A 21,369-nucleotide genomic window follows, 5' to 3' on the forward strand; every position below is an offset into this window, starting at 1 on the left:
GGCATTCGATAGATTTACTCAACTGTTCAGTCCCTTAACAAATGGGGGAAATTACATGATAAATTCAAAATCCCTCATTACAGTCTTATACCAACCGGAGGTCAGCCTCAGTCACAACCACACACACCGTCATTCGCTCACACACTCACACTAAGCTCAAACCTCATCTTACCTGAACTTGTCCATCCAGTACGAATCAAGACTTACCACGTGAGGCGCATTGCCACGTTCATTTACTACAACAAAGTTCAGGGACAGAACATCGAGTCTATAGTTGGGAGTTTTCGTGCATTTCACTGTTTTCCCACAGAGTCTGATAAAACAAAGCTCAAGTATTTACCATTACTGTAACGTTTCATTTTGTAATTGGGGATCAATTTCTTAACACACTCTTTACTTGAGGGGGGTGGGAGCGAACACATCACAGCAAGGCTAACAACATTACATCATACAGGAGGCATCCCCTCTCCTCCGTTACCCACAGGCCCACTTATCATAGACGGGACACATATCCTGCTGAAGGTTTGTGGTTCAGTCATGGGCAGCTTGGTAGTCGAGGCCGAGTTCACTTGCAATGCAGCAACTTCAAATCTAACATAAGCTTTACATATCCTCTCTGGACATGCTGCCATGTTAATGTTTTAGTGACAAATAATATTAGCGGTATATCAGTAAAATAAACTGTGGATTTCTATGGTGATCAGATCACATTCACAGGAAGTAAGGTGGAAGAAACTAACCTGTCAGCTGGATGGGAAGTTAACTTTGAAAGGCTGTGCTGTGATTTGTCACCATTGTGTCAACCACTTCAGCTATTTGATTTAAAAACAAAAAAACTTTTTAAAAAAAACTTTTGAGCAGGAAAACCACACGTCCACTCCCAGGCTGCCCATGAGCTTTTACAGTTAGCTGACCTACACAAACTAAACATCTTCTATATCGGGGACTGGCATCCTATTGTAGTTTGCTGACATGTAAGAGAACAGGTGCACAGTTGTTCACTGTTACACCAAAATTAAGACTTGCAGGGCAAGGGACGTGTTATAGCATTCTACATCAAAAGTTCAAGTTCCCTAAATATGAAAATAAACTGGAAAAAAAAGCAAACATGTCCTCTGTGCCATAGGGATGATAAGGGTGGAGGGAGCACTCCTCTTCGGGGCCAGAGAGGGACAAGGGCCTTCATTGGGACAAGCAAGTTAACACAATGGTCTGTTTGAACCCCTTTCCTCGGCCTTCCTTCAGCACTTCCAAAACGAAGCGTGCGTTCCACAGAGGAGGAGTGGGGTCAAATGATGAAGGAGAGCTGGATGGGAATGAAGGCAGGGCATGACATGTGGACAGCGGGGGAGCAGTTTTATTCAGTGGCCTTGAGGGAGAAGGAGAGCTTGGGCCTGGACTTGCCCTTGCCAAGGATTATTTTCTGCTGCTCCTTCTGCTGCTTCTGACGGTCCTGATCCAGCTTCATGCGCTCCTCGTGAATCTTTCTCTGTTCCTCTACAATACGCAACTGCTCCTCAGCCTGTCAAAAAACATACAAAGCAAACACAGCCTAAAAAACAAGGTCAGATAAGGATAGAAAAGAATGACATTCAAACAAATGTCCACCAACTGCTGGCAGTAAAACAGTCTGCTTCTATTTCTACATGTGAAGCTGTTTTCTACGGTTTCAGTTTGTCCAAATCAAGCCTAGCAAAAAACACTGTTTTAATCTTACATGGCATACATACAAACCTTTAATCTAACCATGGCTCATTACCATCAATTAAAAGCCACTAAACGGAAGACCTCCTTTATATAAAAGATTTGTAATGAAAGATACACAGCCGACTTTAAAGTGAATAAATAAGACATGGGGGTTTCGTTTCGTTCGCTTACTACACCAACTGTAGATTTGCTAAAATAGCGAGCGGCATCAGGAATCACTGAATGCGATCGGGATAATTTGGTCAAACAGTTAGTGTGCCATTCAGTGTGTGATCTAAAAAGCATAAAAAACGATAAATCTAAAAACAGGAAAGAAAAAAACTAAAACAGCAGCTTTCTTTGCTAGTCACAGAGCAGGGCGTACCAGCTTGGCCTGAGCATCGGCGATCTTGCGGTTATTCTCTTCCAGGATTTTTTCCAGCTCCTCCCGCTTAGATTTTTCTTCTTCCTAGATGGGTGACACGGTGCCATGTTAGCGCATGAAAATATTACAGCCACTTTCTGTACATACATACACACACTTGCCCTCTAATTGTGTCTCTCTCTCTCTCTCTCACAACCACACACGCACGCACACCTCAATTTCTTTACACCATAGAGAAGTTTGTTTAGCCTCTCGCACATGATGCCTGTCTGGTTGTAAAATAAATAGAGGCAAAAAAACCACAAACATTGAACCTTCTATCCCTTACCTCTACTGTTAAAACCTTCCTAAAAATATACAATCCAAGCCCCACCTAGGGCACTCATTGGATTACTGTGAAAGACATTCAAATTTGTAAACAAGAATTCAAACGGAGGGAAACCCACTCATCACATTCATAAACAGAAAACAGATATCATTGACAGACAATACGATCTAGAGGAAAAAACAATTGCTGTTTTTTAACATCATTATAAGCAAGAACAAAGGATACAAATAAAGGAGGGAATAATTTTGGCTCACCAATGCACGTATACCTACGCATTTTCCTTGCCTGTGTACCTACACAACTGGTGAAACCATTCAGCATTAAACGGTTGAATATTTACTGTCGTCCGGACTGTGTGGCCCCTGCAGAGACAGAGAAGCTCTCCTGGGGTGGGAGGGAGGGTAAGTAGGTATGGGGGGGTTCTGCCATACCGCGCCCTCGGCATTCCTCTTTATTACTCTGATCTCTGTACTGCTTAGCCTGTGCCTGCAGCATTCTTTTTCCGATTTACCTTTTTTTTTTTTTACAGTGGTTCAGTCCCCAACAAGGCAATAGAAGAGTGAACAGAGTAGAGTACAAAGAGGTGTCTGTGTGTGTTTGAGGAGAACCGGACCACGGTACACTTACAGTACAGGACACAAGTCACAGATGTGCTGAAAGGCTGCAGGCCAGCTCAGGTGCTAGTTAGGAAGGTGGTGAGTTGTGTTTCCAAAATAAAAACAACACAAATGTATTTACAAAAAACAATAACAAATTTGACAGCAGCCCTATAGGAGAAGCAAGTCATGAGTGGAAAAAAAACACAGTACATTGTTTTTTCTTTGGAGAAAAGGCTCTTTATCTGAAGAAAATTTGTATATTAAGAGATAAAGGTTAGACCAGAGAACGTTCAACTTCTCAGAGAGGAAAGAGGAAAAGTAGTAGTGGTCCATAATTATGTTTTTCAGGGCTGAAGAATCTCAAAAGAAGGAGTGGTAAAGAGAAGGTAAGGGAGTAATAAAAAAAACGTGTAAAATTGTCTTGGAATTAAACAAACATTTCTACACAACAAGGTTAACTTCAATGTGAGAGTTACAGAGATGTAAAATGTCTAGAGCAAAGACAAAACGAATGCCTATTTGATTTCACTCTTGGCATCTAATTTACTGTTGATCCATTAAAGCTTTAAGTCTGACTTTGACCTTTTAGTAATAGAAAAGCTTTGCTAAAGGTACCGACCACATCTATAAGCGTATCCCGGATGGAGGGTGGGAGATTTGTGGAGGAGAGCGAGTAGCGGCAATGCCAAAGATGGGGTAGGAGTCAATTAGTCCAAGTAGGTAAAGATGGCAAACCCAGACTACTTTTTTCACCCCAATAGTCCTGAGCCACTGGCTGCTCCGTATGCAAGTCGGGGTCACTAGGCTTTAGCTGTCACTCTCATTTATAATACATTATTACTGTTGTATAAACAAACCCCTTTTTCTTAAATGGCGCCTGGTGAGGAGGGGCACAGGGTTTGTCAGACAGATGTCTTCATTTACTGTTCAAAAAGGGGAAAAAAAGAAGCAAAGGAGCTCATATTAATGTTAAAAAAGCCTGGGAGGGTTCTTTCAACTACTTTATTATGAGACCAAAAAGGATTGGCCCTCTTTCTACTACCTGAACTGACAGCCTGCTAATACGGTGAATCAGAAATAAGATTATGTTACATTCTATTATAAACTGGTTGTGCATTTTTAGGCAATTCATTAATTTTATTAATATGTATAAAAATGGCCAGTGACGATAAAATTCAAGTCTCTACAAAGTAATTGCTCTTATCAGCAGAGATATTTTAAGGTATGAAAGTAAAAGATCACACCAATTCAAATTAGAGAAGGAAGTCGATTTTGTAACCCAGCCATAGCAAACTCTCACAGGCAGACAAGGAAATCTTGAGTCGTCGCATTTAACAGAGACAATACTCGCATACCTTCATTAAGTATGAAGCATGTGAAACCAAAAATCCAGTACTTCTAGCTTCCCCATTCAAAAGCTTGTGAGCCTGTTCCCCATTGAGTAACAGATGTTCCTGCACAAAGTTTTTGATTTCACAAATGAGAAAGTTACAGTTAGACTGATACCTGATATTAAGTAGGGCTGGTGCAAAGATCAGCTTGTACAGCCAAAACCCAAAAGAACTTGATTTTCAGACTTGCATTATTCCACCTACTGAATATATTATATTTAGTATACTGTGTGCAAATTATTGATAATTCATTTGAACCAAGTCAGGCTTCCCTGCAGTGAATATTTATACCCTGGCTGGATTACGTTTAGAAAGGGGAGAGGTGGTTCCTCAATCCCCACCATCCCTGCATGTCCCTTAGAAAGTCAGAGCAAGTGACTGGGAGGGAGATGGGAACAGGGAGGTAAGGGGTTGCACAGATATGGAAGGAAGGGAGGGGCTGCATTCCAAACGACCGAGCGTTACCTCTCTGGCTTTCTGCGCTGACAACTCAGCCTGCCGCTGCTTCTCCAGCTCCTCTAGCAGCTGCCGCTCCATGATGCGCTTTGCTTCCTCAACACGTCGAAGAACCTCCCTTTCGATCTCGTCCTTCCTCTTCTCCAGCTCCTCCTCAACCCGCTTGGCCACCAGCTCCTCCACTCGCCGTGCCGTTTCCTCTTCAATCAGCTTCTCCTCTACCTCCAGCTGCCGACTGGAGTACAGATCAAGAGACAGAAAATGAGAGGCGGAAGATCAGAAATACAGTGGGATTGTTTACAGGAAATTTAGGCTTGAAACCTATCAGCCTGATTGGTCCTCACATTAGAGACACAAATATAAAAAAATTGTCACTGCAGGGCCGACCACAGGGCCATAATGTTGACGGTTATTGTTGTCACTCCCAATTTGATTACAACACCTCACCATTAGGCGTATAAAAGGTCACCGTCAAATTTGTCGCCAAGACAAAATGCTTTATCAAATATGTATACAGACAACTGAATAGGAAGAGGCATTAATTAAACTTCCCCTATGTAAATCTTTCGAGATCTAAAAAGAGAGATTAAAAATTTGGCATAAAACTAAATAAAATAAAAACTATTCAACCACTCTGCATTGTTATTGTATTATATGATTGTCATCATTAAATATATGGATTTATTTATTTTTTTAATTAAATTTTTTTTACTTTGACTTGCTGCTCCAGAAACTAAAAGGTGCACAAGGGTTTCTCCTCTGGCTGTGAACTCCTCAGATGGAGTTTTTCGGCCAACGTTGGTGGATATAAGTCTGTTGCATCAGTTCCCTCTTCTTAACTATTGTTTCAGTTTCGCACACAAACAAGCTTTGCACACAAACAAAATGTGACTTACGAGATGCAGGACTTCATAGGTGAATATCGTAGTTTTTACAATTCTTACGGTTTATCCGGTGTTCGTTCTTATAGTAATGTTATTTTATTTGTATCGTATGGTGGCAAAGTTTTATGGTTTATTCCCAGGTGTGTGAACTGATGGGAATGTCAAGCCACCACAGCACAACATGTTGTAGGGTCTTTATATAATAAGATGCATTCCTTTTGTCTTTTCTGCTGTCCCTTCCTAAAATAAAAATTCTGCAGCGTGGTGATATTTCTGCTGTTAGGTGTATATGGGGCAAAACTGCAGAAGACCTATGAAAAATACTGAAATAAAAGTAAGTGCAGCCTCATAGATGAAGGACTGCAGTTAGCAAGTGGTAAAGTGGAATGGGTGAAAAGTTACGCTTCTGACCAGTCATAGTCACTGTTACCCATTAAAACCACATTGAAGGTTGGCTCAATTACAGCCCAGTGCAGTCCAAGTATTCCAAAACCCCAGCCCTTTACCAATCAATTATCAATGAACCCACCAGACTCAGCAGCAAAGTCAGGTATTGAAGCAGATGGACACCTGTCATCCACCATACCTACTAAGAGTGTTGTTAAAGTAACCTACACACGCACAAACAGCACTATGAACAGGAAACACAGATTTGGGTGGTGTGTTTTCAAACTGCTACTGACAACTGTTAACACACAACCTACGTTCCCTTGTTTAAATTGCATCCAGTCAGGCAATGGGAAACCAGAGACCTCACAAAACCCAGGACCATGTCCTTCCTTCTCTGCCTGGGTAAGTGGCCCTGTGGCTAATACACATGAAAGAATAAAAAGAGCCACTCAGAAGGCAAGGTGTCGAGATAGGGGCTCAACTCTCAGTTGTCTTTGTGCCTATGACTACCACACACACCTCCGCAATAGCAGCTTCGCTGACCAACAATAACCAGACTATGATTGTTGCGTGTGGCAAACACTGAATTGTTTTACAATGCAGACTACAGTTTTATAATTTTATCAGTACATCCTGAAGCAGCTAATCCACTCTGGAATGCACATTCAGACAATTATTTACATTGGGTTAGAACGTTGCTTCAAGGCGATATGAAACAACTTGCATACTTAAAGCCTCCTTTACTGCATGCCAACAGCATGTAAACCTTTTCAGTTTGTCATCAAATATTTGTACTCAATACCTCACAGTATCAAAAATATTTCTAATAAAACTTGCTGCGACAACCCCATAAAAGTTCAATAACTAATAGTGAGAGCTTTAAGTGATACATTATTAGAACATAATATAGACTACTGATTATTGTTGTTGAACAAAATCACTACCATATGAAACTCCAATAAAAAAACTAATTTAAAAGAATTTAAGCAGTATACAATTATTGTTCATTTGATAGTTTTTATACTTTGGAGATATTCAACTAAAATATAATTTCACCAAACATACACAAATTGTGAATGTTATGACTCATTAGTCAAACGAATTTAGTTTAGTTTGCATTTGTCAATAGCAGAATTACAACTGGGGGTAGGATCTAAGTCAAGAGGGGCGCTGGCCCAAGTGGCTGCGTGTTCAGTAAAGGACAATATTCTCCCTTGTAGTCATGGCTCTGTGCAGACGAGCTGATGTTAGCATGCTCTGGCGGCTAGCTTGTTAGCATTGATTTAGCTAAGACCTAACGTCTGTACAACTGAACGCGGCCGGGCTAGCATTTAGCTTAGCACATATTGCAATTTTCTACGGGTAGAGTTACATATCGTTAACAATGCTTACATCTTCCTTTGTCTTTCCATTTCGGTCTTTCTTTCTTCCTCTTCCTTCCTCTGCTTCTCGTCCAGGGCATTTCTCTTGCTCAGTGTCCGGCCGAAGATGTCGAGGCGCTCCGGCGGCGAGGCTACTCTTTCTCTGCGGGACGAAGTTGTGGTGGACCGAGACCGTGAACGAGACTCTCTGCGCCGGTTCCTTTTAGATTCCCGGGACTTGGAGCGTTTCTTTGTCCTCTCCTTGTCTCTGGACCGCGACCGAGACCGGCTCCGTTTCTTGCTGTGCTTGCTGCTTTTGGAGTGTTTGGACCGGGACGAGCTGCGGCTCCGGGAGCGGCCCATGTTGTCCACCTCCACAAGTCGAGCGCTCTCAAACTGCTGTGTCCGAGCGGCTGTGCACAATATCTACGAGTCCGTCAAACCTGCTTCTTCTTGAAGGTGTTATCTATAATATCGAACCAAATGGAAGTGCTTTAGCAGGTCTATTTGGGTTAAATTATTATTTGGAAATGGTTATTGTTTTGTCCTGATAACTTGCTATGTAAAGAAAGATGGCGGAATGTCGACTTTAAAGTTTCCCAACAGGCACCGCGGCTGTCGGTATTTTCCGTCGGTCTTCGGCTGCAGTCGGTCTCGTCCCGAAGCTGTCGGTGGGCAGCGTTGGGAGATGTCCTATAAGCATCGAATTCTCAACTATACTATATGTTTTTTTTAACTATATATTTGACATTTGACATAAGTATTTCACCATTTGGTGACAAGTATCACAAAAAATTAGCTCAGCATCCCTGAAAAATCATGAATAAAAGTCCGCTCCGATGCAGTAGGTGGTGGTGGATCCGCTATACTCCTAAAGTCACAGAAGAAGAAGATCGCACCTCAGCGTGACTTTACCATAAAGAGTGGAGTGCAAAGACATGTAAATTGGAATGTTGGAAAATAAAATATTGAATGTTCCAGTGCAGCATTAACATAATGCATGCTGGTTGGTAATGTCCCACCGTTTCCAGTACTGCAGAACGTCACCATGTCACAAGACATTGATACACATATCACTGGAGCAAGCAAATGTTTGTTCTACTCTATTTTCCAATAAAAGAGTTAGAACAAATTACGTAAAGGATAACAATACAACCTAGAAGAGTATTTCTTATCTTCCACCAAAAAACCCCAAACCAAAACTTTTTTTAAGATGAAAATTAAAACCCTAGTTTAAAGTGTGAAAATGAATAACTGCCAGAAGGATATCAAAGACATACAACATCTAAGACATCAAAGGAATCTATGACCAATGACACTGACATTATACAGATACAACGCGTAAAATAAATTGAATAATTTATGCAGTTGTAATGGGGTGTTATTATATTCCAGCTAACTTTAAGAAACCCTGCAGATGGTATCGTCTCAGGGGGATGTACCAATTGCCGACAATGAGGAGGGGGGATATGTATTTCTAGTGCTTTCTTATTTTCATTTTATAGCAAATGATTAGGCTAAATCAGTACTTACAAAAGGAGTAATGTTTTATGTACCTTTTATTTTCATGTGTATATGTTGTATATAAGTATTCTGGTCTGTGAACCCCCCTGTCGCGCTGTGGTACGTGCCGCTCAGGAACCTGTCTCTCTGTCTGCATCTGGAGCTGAAAGAGACAGGTACGGTTATGGAGTGTTCCACTTCTAAGTGTCATTGTTACGTTTAATGCATGCTACTGTGACAGCTTTCTTAAAGAGCAATATAAGATGGCTGTAACGTGTTAAGTGCAGAGTTTGAAGAGTTATTTCAGAAGTTAGGTCTGCGGAGTTTTCCCTTTGAAGTGCGCCGATTCGCGCCGCTGCAACCCGCGGCATTATGGGAAACGTAGTCTTCTAGTGGGATTTGTACAGAACGAATGTGAAGTGCCTTGTTTCTTTTTAAATGTTGTTTGTGAACCCACATGAAGGCATTGTGTATACTCTGTAATGGGTTAGACATGTAAGGCAGGGAATATTTATGTTTATTTTGTCCTTTTGGTTATATAATTATTTCATGCATCCTTCACAGCAGTTTAAGGAGATGTGAACTGATGCAGTCCCTGTTACATGTTTCATCATTACAGGTATGATTGTCAAATTAATCACTATACGATCATTGCAATTGACTGGTTTTGTTTATAATGTATATATGTTTTGTTACTCTCTGTCTGCATCTGGAGCTGAAAGAGACAGCAGTTTAAGGAGATGTGAACTGATGCAGTCCCTGTTACATGTTTCATCATTACAGCTGAAAGACCAAGTAAAAAGATATCCAAAGAGAGCTGTGGTGTCGAGGTGATTTTGTGGTGTGTCGCAGAGTCGCTACACAGTGTCATAACTACATTTCTGACATTTATAACAAACCAGACCGTTTAAAAATCGGTTGAAAATTGAGCAAGTTATGGTTATTTACCACTACCAACACAATGTTATGGGTGAGCGAGCTGCCTCTGGCAAGATGGCCGCCATGTGGGGACGTCCGGCTCCGTCGAACGAGACATCTAGATACAACAACCTTGTGTTTTGATGGCGTGTAATCAAACTTTAAAGCAACACTGTGATGAAAAATCAAGGTTTTTAAAATCTCCATGTTGTTGAGATGACCCTCACTGAATTTGAAGTTGATCTGATGAAAGCTCTAGGAGGAGTTCATTAAAAGACACAACATGTACAATGCCCCAAATTGCCAACTTCCTGTTTGCCACGCCCATTTCAAATGATTCCAGAACACGTAAATATTTCCACTTTAGAATTTTCTGCAAAGTTTCATGAGTTTTCAAGCATATTTAGGCCCTTAGAAAGCCAATTCATTTGCCTGATAATTATTATTATTTCTGTAGGTCCTCCGCACTGTCAGTGCTCGAGCCCTAATTATGGATTTTAACTTCATAGAATAAAAATCTAAGACATGTCTTGCTTGTCTGTGAAACTTGTCAATCAGTTGTGTTGTAACATGAGTTGCTGCAGTTGAGAAAACAACTGACTGTCTCACTGTGGCTATCTTGTCCTATGATGTTTCAGGGTCATACTGTGTTTAGTCCAGCATGCATCACATCGCATCAGCACTCCACAGACCCACATGGGGTCAAATGCACCGAGTATCAGGTATAGAAGCAACCCACATGATGACGACAGGACGTACATATGTCAAGTCTTTAGTAAGATTAACACATTCACACATTCATACATTTTTTTTGCTATGTGGGGTTCAGTATCTTGCCCAAAAATAATTCAGCATGGGGAGGATCGCTCTACCCCTCAGATAGCTGCCCCAGAGAAACAATACGAAACCAAAACTAAGATCAGATTGTTGAGATCAAATGTAAACAATGTAACAAGGACATGAAGTTTGGCTCTGATTTTCAGGTGAGAAAAAACACCCTTACTTTCTCAAGATGATTAGCTGGAAAGAAGTGAATAAAACAGAGTATTAGGCAGTATGAGTCGGTGCAGTCAGGGTGTGGAGAACACCATGGCAAAATGTTTGCATTTTGCTGTGAACAATTGTTTGTGTGTCTTTTGGTATTGAGATTTCTTTGTGTTTATATTGTAAGGTAATCATTTTCTTTATGGCTCATTAACAATGTTATACTCTTCACTATCATTTGGCTATTATCAAGTGCACATGAATCACTGTGTAGACCATGTACAATTTAACCTAATGAGCCGGTACAATGCATTTGATTTTTGATTTTGGACTGAGCCCAAGAGAGAAGAGAAGAGAGAGAAACCCAACAGTTCCCACAATGAGTAGGTAACATACCTGGGGGCACTTAGGAACAACATGTTAAAACTTAGTGTATGTCTGTCTTGATTGTGCAGAAACATCTGCACTTATTCACCAATGAAACTGTCAACCGAAATGACCCTTTGAAGGGTTACTTGTCAGATAACTCAGGAAACAACCGAAACACAACATTGACATTATAAATGAATCCACTAGCAATGTGCGCTTGCATTTATGTGACTTTCCAAATGATTTGTTGTGAAATAGGTTCAACCTATTTTGTCTCACACCTCTGCATCAGTATAGATTCCAATAAAAGAGAATGGCTGGGCTATGTTTAATGCAGAGTGGTTATCAGTGTGAACACATGTGTTACTTTGCTGTCTTTAACATCAAGCAAGGGGAGAACTACACTGATTTCAATTCTTATCCCTGTTTGACCTATATTTAACTGTGTGTGTGTCCATTTTTAACCATTGTATTAATGCACTGACAGGGGCCAAAATTATGCTTTTATCTGAGCTTGTAAAACTGGCGACAAGAGCATCAGATAACCAACCAAAGAGAAAAACAAGGGGGGAAAAACACAACTTAACAACGACACAGTCCTGCACAAAAAGATTGCCTTCCTACTCTGGCAAAATGAGGCCATTGTGAGGAGTCTCCCCAGAGTGCTGTGCTCAAAATAAACTGCCATTACTTTATTTAAAAACACATAACTCGAAAGCCTAGAGAATCAACTTTAAAAAGGTCACATCAGTCAAGCTAAAAAGGAAAGTGCTTCAACTTGAGAAACATTTTTTTTCATTACTTTTTTCTTATTACCTGCAGCTTACAGCTTCTTAGAGTCTAATTTTAGAAGAAAGACATCATTTGTTCACATGAAGTATATCAAGAATACTTTCAGTTGCTTAGAACTGATAATGGTTGACAGTTTCATACTTACAAAGGGCTTTTATGTAGAGTAACTGTGGATTCATCTGCAAGTCTGTATAGAGTGTGAGCACCACCACAGAACATACATATCCTCAGAATTAAAGTTAAAGAAATTATGTTATAACGTTACCAGAAATTTGAGGGAAGGTCTTGGTTCATCTGTGGCTTCCTTTGTCTGCCCTCACTCGCTCTCTCTCTCCTTTTTATTCTACTTCCAAAGGGTTGATTTTGTGTAACTTATGGTGGTCTTATATGTAAATGATCCTCAAAGTCTGTTCCTGGAGATGAGCAGAATATGTATTAAAGTGGCAGAAACGTTCGGTTTTTGCTTGTGTAACAGGAAGTGTTTAAAGCTGCTTTTGATCATTAATAGAGGTGAAGAGGAAAAGAGTTCCAGTGCGGCTCTGGTGGGAAAAAATTAGCTGAATTGGAGAACCAGTGGATCGTTAAATGAAAGAATTTGCAGAGGTTGTCTGCTTTGCGGCTAAGTGGTTTGGGATGTATGTAGAAGGAGAAGCAAAAACATGAGCAGAGACGATGGGGGATTCAAAGGGATTCAAAGAGCACAAAAAGCAGGTTTCGTGTTTCTCTAATCCTTATTTGAAAGGATGCCCTGCAAAGATAATGTCAGCAGAAACACTCTGGATATGTTGATGTCAGTCGAGGCTTCAAGGTGTTTGTGTCAATGAAGTACCACCTATTCCTTTGGTTGAAGAAGTTTTAGCCAAACTGATGACTGGCTTGATCGCGGATTGATTGATTTGAAACTTGGAGGAACATAATTAATGACTGTGAGATGTCAAGCCAAATAAATTCACTCTCTTTTAATAAACTACCCTATATATGAGTCTAGAATGAGATTGGAGCTCAAGTTTGTCAATTTGAATTGATCAAACATAACTGACAGAGGCACATTCCTGAGTATGTGAGGTTCCACAGTTGAAAACAAACTTAAAGCTTAAAGCCATTTCTAGGAGTGCAGTGGCCTCAATAATTGTGACATGTTAGAACCACCAGGATTCTGCCTCAGCACCTTGTAACTAACTCTGTGTATGAAACAAATTCATAAATGAGCCACTTAGAGCAACAGGCTTATGACAGCCTGCACGGAGTTCGTTGGAGCGGAGTGGAAGTATAGAGGAAAATTCACTAACCTGGTCTCATATAGAGACAAAAAGGGAAAAAATGGTTTGAGACACTACTCAGGTCATTTTCTCTCTGGCAGTAACTACGCAATTGTTGCCGAATTATGACGTACAACATCGGCCAGTGGAAAATCCTTTAATATATTTTAAATGTTTTTTTCTACACCTAGTGTTTATAGTTTTAGGTTAAAAACATTAAATTACCATTTTCGACATTAGAAAGGAACTTGTTTGCTGCAGTTTGTGCTGTGATGCTCTGATTTGTCTCATGCAGATTACAAAAATCAAATTACACCATCAAAAATATCAGGGGCATACCCTAGAACACAAAGTTTCAAAGTTGGTTTGTAAACATGACGGCAAGTGTAAACCTGTCTGTGTTTATCCTCAGATATTTTTGATAAGATCAGTAAGCAGTATAATTGCCAGAGAGAGAAGTCTGACATGTGTTGCCCTCTCACCTTTCGTTTCTCCGTCATGGTTCTTTTCTTTTCTTTTCTTCTGTCAACAAAGCAAGGACAATGCATGATGGTATATATTGCTTGGTTAGTGACCATCAGAATCTACACTACTTTTCATGATGCATTGTGGGAAACAATGGCAACAAAATGGCAGATTCACCATATAGGCCACTATATAGTGATTAGTGAGTGACACATACTAAAAAAAATTGCATAGGTGCAAACATGGTAGAGGCAGTAGTATATACATGAGTGTTTTGCGTGTGTTACTGGTTTCTGCCATGGAGGATTACGGAGAGCAGACTGACCGCAAGCGCAAAGGGAAATTTAATGCAATGGAATTGGAGGTGTTAGTGGAAGAGGCAAACAAACATGTTGTTGAGCTACAGCGAAGAAATATTAATAAAACTCAAAGAAACGCCATATGGGAGAGTATCTGCGAGAAAGTAAATGCTGTGGGTAAAACAAAATGAACAACCGATGAAATTTAGAGAAGATGAACACGTTTTATGCACGCTTTGAGAGCAGCCCCCCCGCTGTGGAGATCGAAGAGGCCCAGGAGGACCGCTGCCCCCCCTGTCATATCCAGGGCAGACGTGTGGAGATCTCTTAACCGGATCAACACACGCAAGGCACCTGGACCTGATGGCATTCCTGGCCGAGCTCTTAAGGTGTGTGCAGATCAGCTGGCAGATGTGTTCACAGACATTTTCAACATGTCACTGCTCCAGTCTGCATGTTTCAAGAAGAGCATCATTGTCCCTGTTCCCAAAAAAACAAAAATCCTCTGCCTGAACCACTACCGCCAAGTACCACTCACTTCCATCATCATGAAGTGCTTTGAGTGGCTGGTCCAACCTTCATCACCTCCTCCCTCCCTGACTCTGTGTCCCCTCTTCAGTTTGCCTACAAGCCCAATAGGTCGACTGCAGATGCCATCTCCCTCATCCTCCACACTGCCCTCTCCCACCTGGATCAGAGGGACACATATGTGAGAATGCTGTTCATTGACTACAGTTCAGCACTCAATACCATCGTGCCCCTGAAGCTCGTCACCAAGCTCAGAGACCTTGGGCTCAACATCGCCCTCCGTGAGCGGATCCTGAACTTCCTGACAGGCAAACCACAGGCGGTGCGGATAGGCAGCACCACATCCTCCACCCGGACTCTCAACACCGGTGCCCCCCAGGGCTGCGTGCTCAGTCCTCTCCTGTACTCCCTGTTCAGGCATGACTGCATGGCCACCCACAGCTCCAACACCATCGTCAAGTTTGCTGAGGACACCACTGTCATAGGCCTGATCACCGGCGACGATGAGAAGGCCTACAGAGAGGAGGTCAGAGCCCTGACATCTTGGTGCCAGGACAACAACCTCCATCTCAACCGCAAAACTAAGTAGCTGATGGTGGATTACAGGAAGAGACAAGGAGTAGAACCCCCCCTCTCTCCATCCACAGAACCACGGTGTAGCAAGTCAGCTTCAGGTTCCTCGGGGACCACATCAATGGATTTGTATTTGGTAAATGGATTTGTATTTATATAGCGCTTTTCTAGTCTGATGAAGACCACTCAAAGCGCTTTACAGTACAGTTTCACATTCACCCATTCACACACACATTCATACAGTGCATCTACTTGCAGCACTTTGTTATTCTATGGGGGGCTTTTCGAGGGTTCAGCATCTTGCCCAAGGACACTTCGGCATGCAGATGGTTCAGACTGGGGATCGAACCGCCGACCTTCAGGTTGGAGGACGACCACTCTACCCCTCAGCCACAGCCGCCCGTCATCAGTGATGACCTGACCTGGACCCATCACACAGACTCCATCAAGAAGATAGTGTCTCAACATGGATGCCAGGATTCTCTGCAATTTCTACAGGTGCACCATAGAGAGTATTCTGACTGGCTGCATCACCGCCTGGTACCGCCCTGAACCGTAAGGCTTTACAGAGGGTGGTGAAGTCTGCTCAGCACATCACCAGGGCGGAGCTGCCATCCATGGAGGACCTCTACACCCAGCGGTGTAGGAAGAAGACCAACCTGATCATCAAAAAACCCTTTCACCCCAGCCATAAACATTTTTGCCTGCTGCCGTCTGGCTGACGGTACCGCAGCATCTGGGCCCGCACCACCGGGCTCAGAGACAGTTTAATCCCCCAGGCCATAAGACTTTTAAACTCCTCCAATCCGTCATAATTCCACCATCTCTGAACCTTAGCATATTTGCACCATTGCATTTTGCACTATTGCACACACTTGCTCTTTTGTTTTGTTTTTTTCTTCAGGTATATATATTTTAGATATGTATATTTTATTTCTATTTACATTTTTATATTCTATTTTACCTTATTTTATTTTTTTGTCTGCTTCTAATATTCTGAGCATTGCCATAAAAGAGCCTGTGACCCAAGCATTTCATTGCAAGCGACTGCTTATTGTAATCGCTGTGCATATGACAATAAACTCTTGAAACTTGAAACTTGAAGGACATAAGAAGAAGAACAAAAGAAAAAATAGCTCATGATAAAACCTCAGCGAATACAACAGGTGGATGAGATGCCTCTGACCAATATTGAGCAGCAGGTGCAGTTTACTTTCTGAAAAAACTGTTCTTTCCATTTTATTCTGTGCACTCAGGTAGAAACGTATTGCATATTAGCTAAGGCAAGCACACTAAATGGACAGCACATGTTATTTTGCACGCAATCCTGAGTGAGCGCTGTTAGAAGATCATTTTACCAGTTTTTTTGTAGGTGAAATCAAGTTTGCACAGGTTTGTAAATACGCAAAACTTTAGTAGATCAGGCCCATAGGGTCCAAAATAGCAAGTATTAAACAGCTGTTTAATAAAGTAACAAATGACATTAAGAAACTATTAATGGAATCACCTCCTATTTAGATGCATCCATCACTGCAGTAGTGGAAAAACAAGTATGCTGAGGGGAGCTTCTACTGATCCCAGCGGCATCTATTGATTTAAACTAACCTCAATAATCTGACTTTCAAACTGCAGAGACTCAAAAGGCATTAATGAGTCTGAAAAGTGTACCAGTTCCCCCACTACCAAATCCCTTTGAAGTGATTTTAGTGAGACAGGGTGGGAAACCTCTTTATCAAGGACCACTTCAGTTTTCATCAAACTCTTTGAGGGCCATACTATTGAACACATATATCACACCAGTCTTTCCAATTCAATGGCTGGAACTGCTTCTCCCTGGCAGATGTCAGATGGTTGTTACGATGATTTCAGCAGATTTTAACCCAAATCCTCACCTTTGGTAGAACCATGCATAGCTTGTACAGATAGTCATACCTCCCTAGCTTCAAACTCTGCACACAGAAATAACTTGTTGGGCATTATTAATACTCTTTTTTGTTTCATTGCAGGCTAAGGTGAAAAACTGGACATGTATTGCAGTTCTTTTCAGTGTTTTTTAATTTGCAGATTTCTGTACTTTCTGTATTTTTCTTTGTTGCTTTTTGTACTTAGTAATTGCATCACAGGCCAGATGTAATTGTCTTGTGGGTCATATCAATTCTAGGCCTAGACGCTTCTTACCTCTGCTGAAAGATACTCTAAGAATTTCCAATGTATATCTTTATGCACATGTAACATTTCTTAATCATAGAAATTAAGTTTGATCAATAATTGATATGGTGACAACTCAGATTAAACCAAACTACACCCAAAAGACTAAAGAATTGAACAGTTCAAAACTTAAGAAAAATAATTATTTTATATTTCCTGCCCTGTGGCTACTCTTTAGGGGGGAAAACACTTAACAAACACAGGATCTCTTTTTAAGAGCCCTGCCACATTCTCACATTGTCATGTGGATGGCCCAGGGGGACACACCCCTGCACCCTATGAGAAGAGTTCTTTCATGAGGCAGAGATGCAGACAAAGAGGGTGGGATGTGAGATGGAGATTTAAGGAGAGCTGCGATAGAAAAGACATTCAAAGTTTGTGTGTGAGTGTGTGTGTGTGTGTGTGTGTGTGTGTGTGTGTGTGTGTGTGTGTGTGTGTTTGTGTATGCTGGTGGTGGTGGAGTGGTGAGCAGGGAGTCTGCCCATGCTAAAGCACTGATCAGTGATCAAGGAAACAGAATGAGTCCTCACTCACTAGACACTTATTACACTTTTTCAGTACTGTCTTTAGTCAGTTTAAGTATAGAGCTAAGCAGTCTGGCTTATATTTTCAATATTACAGAATTTATGCATATCCGGTAGTCAAATTTGGTCTTGAGAAACATTATGTGGGTGACATTTAAAATTGATTTTATATTAAACCGTTTTAATTTAACTTCATTTGAGTGGAATAGTTACATCCATATCCTGTATCTCTGTACCAGAAACACTAGCTGGTGTACAGGAGGTTTACAATTCTTGTTGGCAGAGTCACTGCCAGAGTCATTGAATTATAAAGTGCTTGTGAAATTATAATCTTGTTGGCCATCTTAAAAATGTCCAAAGGATGACTGTGTTCCTCTTCTGCTGTCTGATTCGTAATACCACTTTCATTTAATGACACACATTCTCTGCTACCATGTGAGCCTGACTGTCTCCAGTAAACCCCTGACCCGATGGCCATCCTAAGAATGACCATTACTTTAGAATGGGCCATCATGACGACGCACTTAATTCAAAATGGCAAACCCTGAAAAGAGCTCCTCATTCACTACAACCACCATATGTCTTCCTCTTGACGATTTGTTTGTTTCAAGGCTGGTGAAATGCTTGGGGCCGCCTCACATGTGACAACCATGTCCCCTTCCTCTTAAGAGTGTAATTAAGTGTTAGGGGAGCTTCAGAGATGACCTCTGCGACAAAAGACTCTGAGGGAACTTGGCTGTCACCACCACGTATATGTGACAAGCGTTGGTCAATGCAGAAGATCATCTTTCTTGAGGGGCCTGGATGAGAAGAGGACAGGTGATTGTGACAGGCCAAATGGAGAGGTCAAGGGTTGGGGTTTGAAGTATTGGCAGGCAGGTAAGCTGATCTGGTTTAGCTCTTGTCTCTATCTTTATCTGAGATGAGCAGTCTGCTTCTCGTCTCATCGTAATGCATTACCCCGGAGGTCCTTTTCTTCCCTACTATTCAGAACTGAAATGAGCAAAGGTTTGTTATCCAAGCAATTGTCAGGCAAAATTAAAAACTGTGAGTGAAGGCTCTTATATACTACTACGTGTCCGTTTCTCGGAGAGTTCTCAGCAGGGGGCAAAGACTCTTTTTGATTTTTACTTCTCCGTCAGTCTACGTCCGGAAAAAATTCACCGCCAAACCCATAGGTGGCGCAACGGAAGACGAGCTCAGAGAAGCCTACCCCATTTGGGAAGAAGAAGTCCACGTGTCTCTGTTGACATGTTAGCTTGCGTCCCACACACTGAACCATGGCAACTAACAGAACTAAATAAAGTGACACCCAGCGGGTCAAAATGCTGATGTAATCGTTTCTTAGCGCAGCGGTTCCCCGGTCTTGTTTCCGAACTGTGTTGCTGATTCCACAGCTTGAATCTGCTTGAGGCTACATGTAGCTAGAAGCTACACGGACCTAGCTCCCCCCAGCTTCCACACACAGTCAGACTCCCGACACTAACTACTACTATCCAGTGTTTGCTTCTAACCTGACGGTATTATAGAAACAGTGTCATGATAGAAGTGGAATTAAAGTCGTGACGGCGGGTTCTTGCACTGTTACCACCGCAGTTAGCATGGTGGCTAGCCTAGCCCGCTAGCCTAGCCTGCTAGCGCCGTTTTGAAAGCTCGTTATAACCGTCTGTGACCGTGCACACATGCCCTCAGTGCTCGAACGAGCCACCGTCAGCCGGACAACTCCGCTGGCTTAACACACACGTCACATTAATCGTAGAATCATAGTTGTGTTTGGGTTTGATGCTACATGGAAGTAAACAGGAAGTAAACAGGAAGTTTGAGGTCCGGAAATACGGAAATGACGTCATACGGAAATTATGTCGTTCGCGGACCAATCAAAGGCAAGAGCGGTCCGTCGGGTCTCAAACATGAAGACGGATAGTTAGAAAAATCAGACGTGTACGAAAAGCTGTACGAAGCATTCGGAGAGGGCGTTTCACGACGGATAGGGCGGTCTTATCTGTCCGTAATAGAAGGGATAGGGCGGTCTTATCTGTCCGTAATAGAAGAAACGGAGAGGCATAAATTGGCCTTGAGCGCGAAAGGGTTGACTAATGTGAAAGATCTATGAAGGGGTAAAGGATTGACAGGAACATGAGCTGCTCTCGGTGCCAATGCACTGGGTTGGCTGTGCAGGCTGCAGTTATATGTCTAAACATGGGAAAATACAGAATTTGACTTAAAAGACTCTCCAGCGCTCCTGAATGTGTCTCTGACATGTCCTTTAGCCTGTGGTGAATGAGATTTACTCCTGTAACTCTTTCATCTCACCTCTTCTCTTTCTTCTTGTGGCTGCTTTTCTCCCACATTGTGCACAGAGAATGTCTGGCAGCATGTGCCAGAGTGTATGCAATTCACAGCATGGGAAAGAGAGCGCTCCTGAGAAACTACAAACAGGACGAGAGACACATCCATCACAAGTCTCAGCCTGCCACCAAAGACGTACTGTTCACTATTGACTTTCCGTGCTTGCCACTGGTCCCAACTTAAACAATGGATGTTTCCTGAAGACTGGGGTCACAGTGATATTAGTGTGTGAAAGCTCTAGAAACAGAGAACAGGAAGGAGCCAGGGTCTTACTCAACATCCAGCCATCACTCAAAAGACTACGCTTCAGAATCCTACACAATAAGAGATCTGCTGTCATACTAATACACCATTATCTCACTCAACACTCATCATCTTGGCATAAGGCAAAGTAAAGGTGCGGCTCTCTAGTTTGCTGATTTTGAATATTGTGTGACTCATTTTAATTAGCACAGTAGAAATACACCACAAAGATTTGTATCTGTTCACAGGGCGGAACAACTTGAGCTCTCAGATATGGACTTTCTGGCTGCTGTTAAGATATCACTTAATTCTGACTGGCATAAGCAGCACATACACTCTCCAGTAGAGCAGGGGTAATTATTCCTACCAAGATAAAATCACCAAACACTGAAGGCTTCAGACTCAATCTATTAGTTTGACATCTTTAGAGCAACAACAAGTGTGAACAAGGTGTTGTGCCCCTCAGGCTGTGTCAGGTTTGTGCCTCTTGTTGTCTAGTTAGCTCTCATTAAAATCTGCTGTGAATAAAATGAAGGTGCTCTATCATTCTCACAAAGCAGTGACAGCTGTGACATTTAGTGTGAATGGTTGCGTTTGCCTCCTCTTGCTGATCCACTCACACCATCCAATCTTTCAGACATGGATCTGGAGAAGAGTTCAGGGAAGATATGTTTGTGTGCCACCTCACATATGTTTGTATTCTTAGGTCATGTTCACCGCTCCATAACCAAAACACAGACCTGACATGCATTTCATTATGCCCATGAAAGGGCCTAATGCCATTGGACGTGTCTTCACTTTTATAGTTTCCAACTGATTGTCTCAATAAAGCAAATCTAAGAGAGTTCTGTTACAGGCAAGCTGTGAAATTCTGA

The 21,369-nt window shown here is 41.8% G+C and overlaps 1 protein-coding gene across 1 annotated transcript; it reads right to left on the reverse strand.

Moving 5' to 3' along the window:
- On the reverse strand, positions 1–8,055 carry LOC133021416 (arginine and glutamate-rich protein 1-B). Its single transcript, XM_061088255.1, has 4 exons — positions 7,512–8,055; positions 4,855–5,080; positions 2,072–2,155; positions 1–1,522 (listed from the first exon to the last, which is right to left on the reverse strand). The coding sequence occupies exons 1-4, from the start codon at positions 7,841–7,843 to the stop codon at positions 1,358–1,360; spliced, it is 807 nt and encodes a 268-aa protein (XP_060944238.1). The 5' UTR covers positions 7,844–8,055; the 3' UTR covers positions 1–1,357.
- Positions 8,056–21,369: the final 13,314 nt, after the last annotated feature.

Source organism: Limanda limanda, chromosome 16 (genome assembly GCF_963576545.1).
Source record: "Limanda limanda chromosome 16, fLimLim1.1, whole genome shotgun sequence".
In the NCBI taxonomy this organism is placed as follows: domain Eukaryota; kingdom Metazoa; phylum Chordata; class Actinopteri; order Pleuronectiformes; family Pleuronectidae; genus Limanda; species Limanda limanda.

Excerpts from the sequence above, each read along its gene's own strand:
- LOC133021416 (XM_061088255.1), bottom strand. The coding sequence starts at position 7,843 with ATGGGCCGCTCCCGGAGCCGCAGCTCGTCCCGGTCCAAACACTCCAAA. Across the intron at positions 2,156-4,854 it reads CAGCGCAGAAAGCCAGAGAG|GAAGAAGAAAAATCTAAGCG; the intron begins GTAACGCTCGGT and ends TCACCCATCTAG. Across the intron at positions 1,523-2,071 it reads CCGATGCTCAGGCCAAGCTG|GCTGAGGAGCAGTTGCGTAT; the intron begins GTACGCCCTGCT and ends GTTTTTTGACAG.